The sequence below is a fragment of the Lissotriton vulgaris genome, chromosome 5, assembly GCF_964263255.1.
Source record: "Lissotriton vulgaris chromosome 5, aLisVul1.2, whole genome shotgun sequence".
Taxonomy (NCBI): domain Eukaryota; kingdom Metazoa; phylum Chordata; class Amphibia; order Caudata; family Salamandridae; genus Lissotriton; species Lissotriton vulgaris.
This window is the reverse complement of record NC_141693.1, coordinates 369,805,452-369,817,528: the sequence shown is the minus strand read 5'-3', so window position 1 is coordinate 369,817,528 and position 12,077 is coordinate 369,805,452. Positions and strand designations below refer to the sequence as shown.

Sequence of the window (12,077 nt, the reverse complement as noted above, 5' to 3'; positions counted from 1 at the left end):
GACGCCACTGGGAGGCAGGGTTCGCCATCACCACTCTCACTGGCGCACTGTCACTTCGGACAGGTGGGTGCTGCAGATCGTCCGATGGGGCTACTCCCTCCCCTTCGAGACGACCCCTCAAGCCATGCCACCGCAACACCACCGCGTATCGGAGATCACTTGCGGCCCTCTTGGCCAAGGGGGCCATCGAGCGCGTTCCTGGGCCAGAAGTAGGACGTGGTTGCTACTCCCACTACTTCCTGGTACCCAAGAAGGGCAAAGGGGGCCTACGCCTTATCTTGGATCTGAGGAACGTCAACGGCTTCCTCCGAAAGGAGAAGTTCAAAATGCTGGCACTGGCTCAGGTCTTGGCTGCCCTAGACCCAGGAAACTGGATGGTAGCATTGGACTTGCAGGATGCGTATTTCCACATCCCCGTCCTGCCGGCCCACCGGCGTTACCTCCGGTTCACGGTAGGCCACGAGCACTTTCAGTTTACCGTGCTCCCCTTCGGCCTCACCAGCGCCCCACGAGTGTTCACGAAGGTGATGGCGGTGGTCGCAGCTCATCTGCGCAGGTTAGGGGTGTCAGTCTTCCCCTACCTAGACGACTGGTTGTTGAAGGCGGACTCGCACCAGACAGTCGTCAGCCACCTCCAGACTACGGCGGATCTCCTGCACCAGCTGGGATTTTCCATCAATGTGCCGAAGTCACACCTGTGCCCCTCTCAGAAGCTCCTTTTCATTGGAGCGGTTCTCGACTCGGCGCAGTTTCGGGTTTACCCGCCCGAACAGCGGGTTCGGGATATACAGGCTCTGATTCCGATCTTCGGGCCGTTATCCCGAGTTTCGGTCAGGTTGACGCAGCGGCTTCTGGGGCTGATGGCCACCTGCATCCTTCTGGTGCATCACGCACGGTGGCGGATGCGGGCTCTGCAGTGGGACCTGAAGTTTCAGTGGGCCCTGCATCAGGGCAACCTGTCCGACCATGTCCTGATCTCGGAGGGCACTGCGAGACAGCTGCAGTGGTGGCTCTCGGACCGCGATTGGGTCAACGGCAGATCCCTCCCCCTTCCCCAACCGGAGCACGTAGTTGTGACAGACACGTCCCTCCAGGGCTGGGGAGGCCACTTGGGAGAGGCGGAGATCAGAGGACTCTGGTCTCCGGCGGAGTCCCGGCTCCATATCAATCTGTTGGAGCTGCGGGCGATTCGTCTGGCACTGAAGGCATTCCTCCCGTCTGTCCGAGGGAGTGCAGTGCAAGTGTTCACGGACAACACCACCGCCATGTGGTACTGCAACAAACAGGGCGGAGTGGGGTCGTGGACACTTTGCCAGGAGGCTCTGCGTCTCTGGCAATGGCTGGAACATCAGGGCGTGACTCTGGTGGTTCAACACCTGGCAGGTTCTCTGAACGCCAGGGCGGACGAACTCAGCCGTCGGTGCTCGATGAATAACGAATGGCGTCTGAACTCGGACGTGGCGCAAGGCCTCTTTCTGCGATGGGGAAAGCCTTGGTTAGATCTATTCGCCACCGAAGAGAACGCGCAATGTCATCAGTTCTGCGCGTTGGAATTTCCGAGGCTGCACTCGCTTGGAGAAGCTTTTCGTCGCGAGTGGAGCTGCGGTATGTTGTACGCCTTTCCGCCTATATCACTTCTGCCCAGAGTGCTGAAGATCAAGCACGACCGGGCGCAAGTCATCCTTGTAGCTCCGGACTGGGCACAAAGGTACTGGTATCCCGAGCTACTCAGTATGTCAGTCGATCCCCCGGTTCGTCTGCCTCTTCAGGAGGACTTTCTGTCGCAGCAGCAGGGGACGGTCCTCCACCCGAACCTGTCCAGTCTCCACCTCAGTGCTTGGAGATTGAGCGGGGACAGTTGAGGCCATTTGACTTGCCTCCTGAAGTTTGCAACATCATTCTGGCAGCCAGGCGTCCCTCCACAAAGTCAGTATACGCCTGCAGGTGGAACAGATTTGTGGCATGGTGCACAGCAAAGGCTGTGGATCCCCTCAGTGCCCCTCTCTCTGAAGTTCTCTTCTTTCTTCTCTCTCTTGCCCAGCAGGGCTCTGCTCTGGGCACTGTCAAGGGCTATCTTTCAGCTCTTTCAGCCTTTCTGATGCTGCCTGACCAACCTTCTATGTTCAAGTCCCCTATCGTTAATCGATTCCTGAAGGGCATCACTCATACCTTTCCTCCTGTTCCCTTCGTGATGCCTCAGTGGGACTTGAACCTGGTTCTTACGTTTCTGATGTGCGCTCCCTTTGAGCCACTTCACAACTGTCCTCTTCGCCTTCTTTCTTTGAAGACTGCCTTCCTGGAATCCATCACCTCTGCCAGGAGAGTGAGTGAGCTCCAGGCTCTGTCTTGTAAGCCTCCTTTCCTTTCAGTCCATCTGGACAAGGTTGTATTACGGACAAGGCCCTCCTTCCTTCCCAAGGTAGTCACGGCCTTCCACATTGGGCAATCCATCACATTGCCCACCTTCTTTCCGCCTCCGCACCCCTCAAGAGAGAGGAGGAGAGTCTCCACCGTCTGGACCCAAAACGTGCGCTCTCATTCTATCTGAACCGCACACAACAGTTCCGGGTGGATGATCAACTCTTTGTTGGGTACGCGGGCGCTAAGAAAGGGAAAGCGGTGCACAAGTGGACCATCTCCCGGTGGATTATCTTGTGCATCCAGGCGTGTTACTCCTTGGCGAAGAAGGAACCCCCTGTTGGGCTGAGGGCTCATTCCACTCGAGCCACGGCCACTACAACTGCCTTGGGCCGAGGCGTGCCCTTGCAGGACATTTGCCAGGCAGCTACGTGGGCCTCGCTGCACACGTTTGCAAGACACTATTGCCTGGACAGTCAAGTCCGGAGGGACGGCTACTTTGGCCGTTCCGTCCTCCAGGACTTTCTGGTGTGATTATTGGTTCGCAGACCCACCACCACGGGGATGGTATTGCTGGGGTATCTATTCTAAGGTAAGGAATCTATCACTAACGTGTCTCTTTCAGATGCACAAGTTACTACTTGTGTAACGATATATCTGTAAGAGACATTAGTTAGTGATAGATTCCTTACCGACCCACCCATCCTCCCCGTTCTGCGAACCGATATCTAGGGTTAAGGTCATCCCCTTTCAGGGCCCTAGTTTCTTGGCACCAGTGTTGGTTTTTGTCATGGCTCTGCGCTTCTGGCGCGGAAAAGCTGTGGCTAAGAACTGACGTCAGCACGCGGAGGCGGCGTCTAAGTACTCCGACGACGGACGCGGAGCCGCAGACGACGCCTACCGACGCGCAAGGGTACTGCTACGCAAAAGTTTCCGGATCCAGTCTGACGCCTGGGGATATTCTAAGGTAAGGAATCTATCACTAACTAATGTCTCTTACAGATATATCATTACACAAGTAGTAACTTGTGCATTAGGCTCCATTGTGCTCGACAGCTTAAGTTGAGGTTTAACACTCATTCTTTTTGTAGAAGGTGCCCACAAGTAACACAGAAGGAGGCTGGTCCTACTCCCTGGCAGACTTCATCCGACACAATGACATGCCTATCTATGAAGCTGCTGACAAAGCACTGAAAACCTTCCAGGATGAGTTTATGCCCGTCGAGTCCATCTCAGAGTTCCTGGATGCAGCTGGTTAGTACCAAATCTTTTCTTTTGCTTTATGTAAGTGAGAATGTACTTAAGAAGCCTTTGCCTTGTATTCTGTAATATCACACAGTGAGGTGCTATTGTTGTTTACTGTGGACTATCTCTACCAATGTGAGGGCATTCTGAACACAAAGATAGACTATCTCTACCAATGTGAGGCCATTCTGAACACTTCTTCAAAGAAAAAATGTCCCTTAGGTATTTAATTGGAGATAAATTCACTATCTAAACACAACATTGTCTTTTTTATGTACCAATCAGAAAAATGTCAGCTCAGATAAATGACTAATTCGTACTGTTCTTCCGTTTGAAACATGAAAAGCGTGACAGCTTGATGGGGAGCAACCTCAGTGAAAAAGAATGTTGTTTCTTAGATTTAACAGCACCTTGTAATGACAGAGACCTAGAATAAAGTGCGTTTCTGTAAGAAGCTGGGTTTCTTGAGTAGTAAACTCTGGCCTTCAACTTTTTTCCCACCGAAAATCTGATTTTGAAGGATTTTTTTTACTTTAGATGGCTGTCAAGTTTAACATATTTTGTAAATGTATTTGTGTTATGAACCGTCTCCTCTAAGTAGAGTCTGTCTCTGTTCTACTTTCCAATTTGTGTTTGTAACCGTCTTCTGTAGGTAGAGTATGTCTCGGTTCTACTTTCCAATCATTTAGCTACTAATAATTACGATAAGTGTTCCTCCTGCAGTGGGGAAAATATAATGCAAAGACAAAAACTGTATTGGTTGTCTTGCTGAATGTCACAATGTTGAGCAGTATGGCATTAGTCACATGATCTCATGTGGAAGACTGCTCCAACCAGACTTGCGTCACCTGTTGTCACAACCCATCAATAGAGCTTGCCTCCACCTCAAATCTTGATCTGAAACAGACACATCTGAAAGAGACACGTTAGTGATAGATTCCTTACCTTACAATATCCCCAGGCGTCGCGCTGGATCTGGAAAGTTTTTCTGCTTAGCAGTACCTCTATGCGCCAATAGGTGGCGTCCTGCGGCTCCGCGTCCATCATTGGCGTCGTAGGCGCCATCACGGAGAGTACTTGAGCACCACCCATGCTCGCTGAAGTCAGTTCTTTCTTTTTCCTCGCCGAAAGCGCAGATCCGGATTGAGCACGTACCTCGGTCACTTTTTGAGACTTTTTGTCTCTGTCTCTCTCTCTCTTGTTTCCTGGTGCACGTAGGGATGCCTGGCTTTAAGTCTTGTGGGTCGTGCCAACGGAATATGTCAGTGGCGGACCCCGTGACTTCTGCCTCTACTGCCTGGAGAATGATCATGACTCCCGGGATTGTCGGGACTGCCGTGCCATGGCCCCAAAGGCATTACGGGAGCGGTGCCAGAAGTTGCTGGAGGTCCGACACTCCTTTCACCACCGCTCCCGGTCTAGGGGCCATTCGCGGGACCGGAGCAGTCGCTCCTCTGACTCGAAATCTTCACCTTCAGAATACAGTAAGCGACGCCATAAGAAGTTGAAGAAGCGTGTTGCGCTCAGACGTCCCCTCGTCGCTCCCCGAAGGCGGACTTGGGAGACAGGGGCTCCGAGCATGCGGCTCCTCCAGGGCCTGGGAATCCCGCGACCTACCCGCTTTACCGGGGTCCGTTGGCGACTCCTAAAAAGTTGCAAGAGTTTCTTGCTGCCATTGACCGCCTGTTTAGGCCTCGGGCTCCCCCTGGCGCGCCTGCGGGCCCCGTTGTCCTGTGTCCAGATCCTGTGTGGCCGGCGGGACCGCCTCTGCCACCAGCCTCGGCGCCACAAGGTGCAGCTCCGCTGGCTCTGGCTCTGGCTCCGGCCCGGGCGCTGCCCTGGGTGCCATTTATTCTGCCCCAGCCCCGGTTCTCGGACCATTTCTTTTCGACCTGGGATCCGTATTGGGATGCCGCTCTGGTTCGGCCCCAGCCGGCGCCGCTCCTGACGCTGCTCCTGGCGCCGCTTGCCCCCTCTCCAGGTCCGGCCATGCTGCCGCGGCCGGCTCTTTCTACTCCGGAGCCGGATAAGGATTGGGACGGCTCAGAGGAACCCCTTGCGCGGCAGTGTGACTTAGAGCAGGATTGGGTAGGTGACCTCCACTATGCGGGTGAGCTTGATGTGTCTTCTGACCCGAGGGTTTGCATCCCCCGCCTACTATGAAGGAGGGTGCTTCCTACACTATGGTGCTACGTCGAGCTGCGGATGCTCTCCACCTCGACCTCCCTACGGTGGCCCTCAAAACCAACCTCCTTACGTAGGTGCTCCAGGCGGCATCTACGTGGTCGGAGCCGCTGCTCCCCTTCAATGAGGCCCTTACCGAAGTCCTTTTGGGCACTTCGTTATGACCGGCCTCGGGGGCTCCGGTGGATAAGAACGTTGCTAGGCGTCCTCGCCCCGCGCCTGGTGATCCTGCCTTCTTGAAAACTCACCCCACGCCTGAGAGCCTGGTCATTCAGGCTTCGACATCGCAGAAATCCTTTCCCTCGTCTCCGCAGGGTAAGGACTCTAAGAGGCTGGACCAATATGGCAAGCGGTTGTCCTCCTCGGCCAGTTTGGGGTTGAGGTCGGTTAATACCGCCTGCTTATTGGGCCGTTATTCCCACACAGTGTGGGATTCGGTGGCAGAGGTTCTACCTCAGTGCTCTGAGGTGGTCCAAGCTGTCCTTTCGCAAGCGATTGCGGAGGGCAAGGATGCGGCGAAGTTCGCCATCAGGTGTGGTTTGGACACCACTGATGGGCTGGGCGATTTCCACGACAGTGGCGTTGCGGCGCCACGCGGGGTTGCGTACCACAGGGTTCTCACCTGTTGTCCAGGGCTCGCTCATGGACATGCCCTTTGATGGCACCCGTCTCTTTGGCGACAAGGCAAACCATGCCCTGGAGTGCTTTAAAGACTCGTGCCCACTGCCAATTCTTTGAGTCTTTCTACAAAGGCCCCTGCCACGTCTGGGTTTCGTTCCTTTTGTGGCCAGGGTAAGAGCACCCAAGCACGCTCCTCCACTAAGCTTGCACAGAATCAGCCCCAGCGTGGCCACGGTCGTGGCTTCCGCAGGGGTGGGTCTGGTAACCAGCGAGCGGGTCAGTCCACCTCTAAGCCTTCCTAATCCGGGCTTCAGGGTGCACCCCACGCCAGTGGGTGGCAGGGTACGTCACCACCTCCATCATTGGTGCGAGATTACCTCGGACAAGTGGGTGCTGCAGATAATCTGTCACGGTTACTCGCTCCCCTTTCTGTCCTCCCCTTCTGCCATGCCACCCCGGTACCACCGCATGTCAGGGGATCATTTGACTCTTCTCCATCAGGAAGTCACGACCCTCTTGGCCAAGGGGGCTGTCGAGAGCGTTCCCGGTAAGGAAGTAGGGAGTGGTTCTTATTCCCACTACTACTTGGTTTCCAAAAAGGACAAAGGAGGCCTGCGCCCCATCTTGGACCTCCGAGACGTCAATCGCTTCAAGGTGCTAACTCTGGCTCAGGTCCTGGCTGCCTTGGACCCTGAGGACTGGATGGTAGCGTTGGACTTGCGGATACTTATTTTCACATCCCTGTCTTGCTTCCCACCGGCACTACCTGCTGTTCAGGGTAGACCAGGAGCATTTTCAGTTTGCCGTGCTCCCCTTCGGCCTCACCACTGCCCCTCTGGTGTACACGAAGGTGATGGCGGTTGCCACTGCTCATCTGCGCAGGTCAGGGGTGTCCGTCTTCCCCTACCTCGACGACTGGCTGTTGAAGGCGGGCTCGCCGCAGGCAGTTGGTAACCACCTCCAGGCTACGGCCGACCTCCTGCATTTGCTGGGGTTCTCCATCAATGTGCCGAAGTAGCACCTGAGTCCCTCTCAGAAGCTCCCTTTCATCGGAGCGGTTCTGGATTCGGCGCTGTTTCGGGTTTATCCTCACTAGCAACGAGTCCTTGATATTCAGGCTGTAGGAAGGTGGATATCTGACTATGGTTGCCCCCAACGTTTTGCCTGGTGTTTTGCTTGTTTTCCGACTTAGTTGACCTGGGACCCTGCTATTCAGGGCCCCAGGCCCACTGCTCTCTCTGTAAAATGGATTCCATGTACCTTAGGTACATATCTAATTGGATACTGAGGCACCTTATCAGTCCCTGTACAGTATACCTTAGGTATCCAGGGCATAGGTGTACCCAGGGCCTACCAGGGGCTGCAGCATGTATTATGCCACCCCTGGCTGGCCATCCAAATCTGACACAACTGGCTGCACGACAGCTGGGGCAAGGTGGTGTAATCACCCTTTGCTTTAGATATAGTATTCCTATATCTAACCCTAAAATGGACACATATATTCCTATCAGTCACTCCTATGGCAGGCCTTAACAATCCTGAAGGCAGAGTGCTTGGAATTATGTGAGATGGTGCTCTGGCATGAGCTGAGCCCGTTTGCAGCTTGCGGAACCAAGTCCTAATAGCTGTTCCATGATAACGCGTACCATATACTCTTAAGTACATTATAATCCTCGCGGTTATTTGCTATCTTTGGTATCGCTTTATCAAAACATGTCGAGTAAGGTGTCATACGAATTGGAATACTAACCCCTCGCCAATTCTGGTGATGGGGTTAGCATTCCACCCTTCTAGAGGGACACGACATGTATGTAACTGTGAACCCCGGTTAAAGCTAACTCGAGCCTCAGCATCACAAAATGGATGCTGCCACTCCAGACACAAGTCTGACCTCCTGCTGCTGGGAGTCCTTCCAGCGAGGAGAGCTTGGACAAAGGGTTTCCTGTCAGGGGCGGTGCTAGCACCATCCCAGACAGGGTTTTGTGTATCCCAGGTAGGCAGGGCTGAGAGGAAGGTGACTGCAAGTGGCACCCCGGTGCTCACTGTGCATATGCCGGCTTAAACCAGTTCCAGGGGCACACCAGCCCCTGAGCTGGGGAAAGTCCGGACAACGGAGAGGGGTGTAACCACCCCCCTCCTGGTCCCACCCATGGGCAGGACCTAGTTGCGTGCCTGCCCCTTTTTTTAGAATAAAGGTAGTAGCAGGCCCCTTCCCAAATTAGATAATTCTGAATCTTGACTACTTTCCACAAAAGAACTCTTGATACCTTCTGAAGACTCTCCCTTGTGGCTAAGGAGTAGCCCCCTGCACCCGCAGGCACCATCTAAGCATCGCGGTTTGCTGTAAGTCCATCCTCCGGATCAAGACTGCCCAGCTTGACGAGACCCGGATTCCCTGGCATCTCTGACCTCTACCTGCATCATCAGCCCAGCTGAGATTCATGGGTGTGACGAGACCTGAAGGGACCGGCCATCTTCAAAACTGCACGATGCTTAACCAGCACGACCGCCGAGGGATCCTTGAGTGAGTGCTGTGGGGTTTGAGAAGCCCTGACCCTGAGCAGCTCCAGCACCGAAGTCCAGCCCCCCAGCATCCACGAGATCTGCGTGGGGCCCTTCTGCTCTTTGCTGCTCTCCGCGTTGTCCGGTCACTTGCCTGCTGGCTAGTGGCCCTCCTGACGACGAACCACGACGATTACACCGCAGGTCTGGTTGCTCCAGACTGGCCCTTGCTCCCTTCCAAGAGAGGAGGACCCCGGACCCTCCTGGTCCACTCCAGACGCCATCTTGACTCCACCGCGTGGGCTTGACTTTGCCAAGGTTTGTTGCCCCAATCCTGGGTCCAGCATCGCCGACAGCAGACACCTTCGTGGGACAGCTCGCACCTCCAGCCTGGTCGCCGACAACGCCTCCTGGTCCGAGGGACAGCAGAGTCCAGCGTCGGCCAGTCACCTGGTCGAGGTGACTTCATCCGGTGCCATCACTGGCTAGTGATTAAGAACTGAGTCCCCTCTGCTTTCAGGTCGTCTCCATCACCGATCCAGGCTTGGATCACTCCGGACATCTTCACTGGTCGCCTGCCAGCAACTTCTTCTTTCAGGCTCCATAGACTTCAACGAGGATTCCCGACGTCTTTTGAACCCTATGCAGCCGCAGCCCCTCGGCTAGGTAACCTGAGCATTTCGGTGCTCCAACGTAGGTTCACTATCTAAGTGTCCAGATCCTTTGTCGTTTTCAGTCTAGCTAGTCGGATTCGTCCGATAACAGTAACTTTACAAATACTAGCCTCCATAGACTTTGTCCCGCATCCCGCGTGAGAGTGCACACTCTGCACTCGATCTCCCTAGGCCTCCTGCTCCTAACCTTAGGGTTCAGTAGTGTAGCCCTAGCGATCCTGAAGCCTCTGGATCGTGTTACTTACCTGCTAGTATTTCGCATTCCACTTTTAGTGTATATAGTTTTTCGTGCCCCTCGGGCATTTGTGTAAATTGTGCGACTTAAAGTATTTCTTAAGAGTTTTGTTGTGTGCTTAGCTCCCTGACTCATAAAGAGTTCAGGGTAGACTTGTTATAAATAAATATCCTTTTATTTTCATAACAACTTGTGTGGTGTCCTTTCACTTGGTGTTCAAGGGGTATATGTGATGGTATAACAGCTGGCTTAACACGCCCTCTAGAGTTTAGCCTAAAGATTGCTCTTGCCCATGCTACTAGGATAGCTGGTCTATAAGGTTGACTTACAACCAATCATCAATAAGGGTCGTTTGGTATGATACACAGTGATCACTATATATCAGGCCAACTTCTCACATAGGCGATGATTCCACTCTTTCAGCCTCTGTCCCGGGTTTGTCAGGATGACCCTCCGGCTTCTGGGCCTGATGGCCTCCTGCATCCTGCTGGTGACCCATGCAAGTTGGCATATGCGGGCTCTGCAGTGGGACCTGAAGTTCTAGGGGGCACCAGGGCAGCCTGTCCGATCACGTCCAGATCTCGGAGGGCGCTGCGCGGCAGTTGCAGTGGTGGCTCACGAATCGTGATCGGGTCAGTGGCAGATCCCTCTCCCTTTCCCAAACAGAGCACACAGTGGTGACGGATGCGTCCCTCCTGGGATGGGGGGCCACATGGGAGAGGCGGAGATCAGAGGCCTTTGGTCTTTGGCGGAGTCCCGGCCCCATATCAACCTTATGAAGCTGCAGGCGATCCGACTTGCACTGAAGGCATTCCTTCCCTCTGTCCGTGGAAGTGTAGTGCAGGTGTTCATGGACAACACCACCACCATGTGGTATTGCAACAAATAGGGCATCGTGGGGTCCTGGACCCTATGTCAAGAGGCTCTGCACCACTGGACATGGCTAGAACATCAGGGCATTACCTTGGTGGTTCAACACCTGGCAGGTTCTCTGAACGCCAGGGCGGACGAACTCAGTCGCCGGTGCATGATGGATCACGAATTGTGTCTGAACTCTGACGTGGCACAAGGTCTCTTTCTGCAGTGGGGAGAGCCTTGGTTAGATCTATTCTTCACCGAAGAGAACGCGCAATGTCATCAGTTCTGCGCGTTCGAAATTCCAAGGCAGCACTCGCCCGGAGACGCTTTTAGTCGCGAGTGGAGCTGTGGTCTGTTGTACACCTTTCCGCCTATACCAGTTCTGCCCAGAGTGCTGAAGAAGATAAGGCGTGACCGGGCCCAAGTCATTCTTGTGGCTCCGGACTGGGTTCAAAGAGTTTGGTATCCGAGCTACTCAGTATGAGCATCGATCCCCCAGTCCGTCTGCCACTTCGAGAGAATCTTTTGTTGCAGCAGCAGGGGACGGTCCTCCACCCGAACCTGTCCAGCCTCCACCTCCATCCTTGGAGATAGAGCGGCGACAGTTGACACCTTTCGATCTTCTTCCCGAAGTCTGTAATGTTGTTCTGGCAGCCAGGCGTCCCTCCACCAAAACGGTATATGCCTGCAGATGGAACATGTTTGTGGCATGGTGCACAGCTAAGGCGGTGGTTCCCCTTTCTGCCCCTCTTTCTGAGGTTCTTCTGTTCCTTCTCTCTTTGACCCAGCAGGGCTTTGCTCTGGGCACTATCAAAGGTTATCTTTCGGCCATCTCTGCCTTTCTACGGCTTCCAGGTCAGCCTTCTCTTTTTAAGTCCCCGGTTGTTAACCATTTCCTTAAAGGCATTACGCATATGTTTCCAACGGTGCCCTTCATAATGCCTCTGTGGGACTTGAATCTTGTCTTGACTTTTCTGATGTGCGCTCCCTCTGAGCCCCTTCATAACTGTCCCTTACGTCTTCTTACTCTCAAGACTGCTTTCCTGGTAGCTGTCACCTCTGCCAGAAGAGTGAGTGAGCTCTAGGCTCTTTCTTGATTGATTGATTGATTGAGCTTTTATTCGATATGCAAGATATCTTGTAAGCGTACACAAAATACAGCATTTACAAAATTACAGAAGACATTATTAAAAAAGCAATATTATGTGCACATTTTAAAAGGATAAAAGGACATAAAATGCCAGAATAAATTAACTAAAAGTGGATTAAACCGCTATTGCCAGTCTCTTGCATCGAATCAACCAAAATTGTTTTAAAAATTTGGCTATACCACAAACAATAGGGGGGGAAGTGTCCGTCATTAGGATGCGCAGGGCTACTAGATAACTACGTGTGCCCAT

General features: G+C 53.6%; 1 protein-coding gene across 14 annotated transcripts in view; it reads left to right on the top strand.

The window, feature by feature from the left end:
- UBR4 (ubiquitin protein ligase E3 component n-recognin 4) overlaps positions 1 to 12,077 on the top strand; it is a 1,723,360-nt gene that overhangs the window by 1,670,787 nt on the left and 40,496 nt on the right. For all 14 annotated transcript variants that reach the window (XM_086921716.1, XM_086921718.1, XM_086921717.1 and 11 more), the window contains one exon: positions 3,450 to 3,612. In XM_086921716.1, the coding sequence (XP_086777842.1) occupies positions 3,450 to 3,612 (163 nt within the window). The remainder of the gene's footprint in view (positions 1 to 3,449; positions 3,613 to 12,077) is intronic.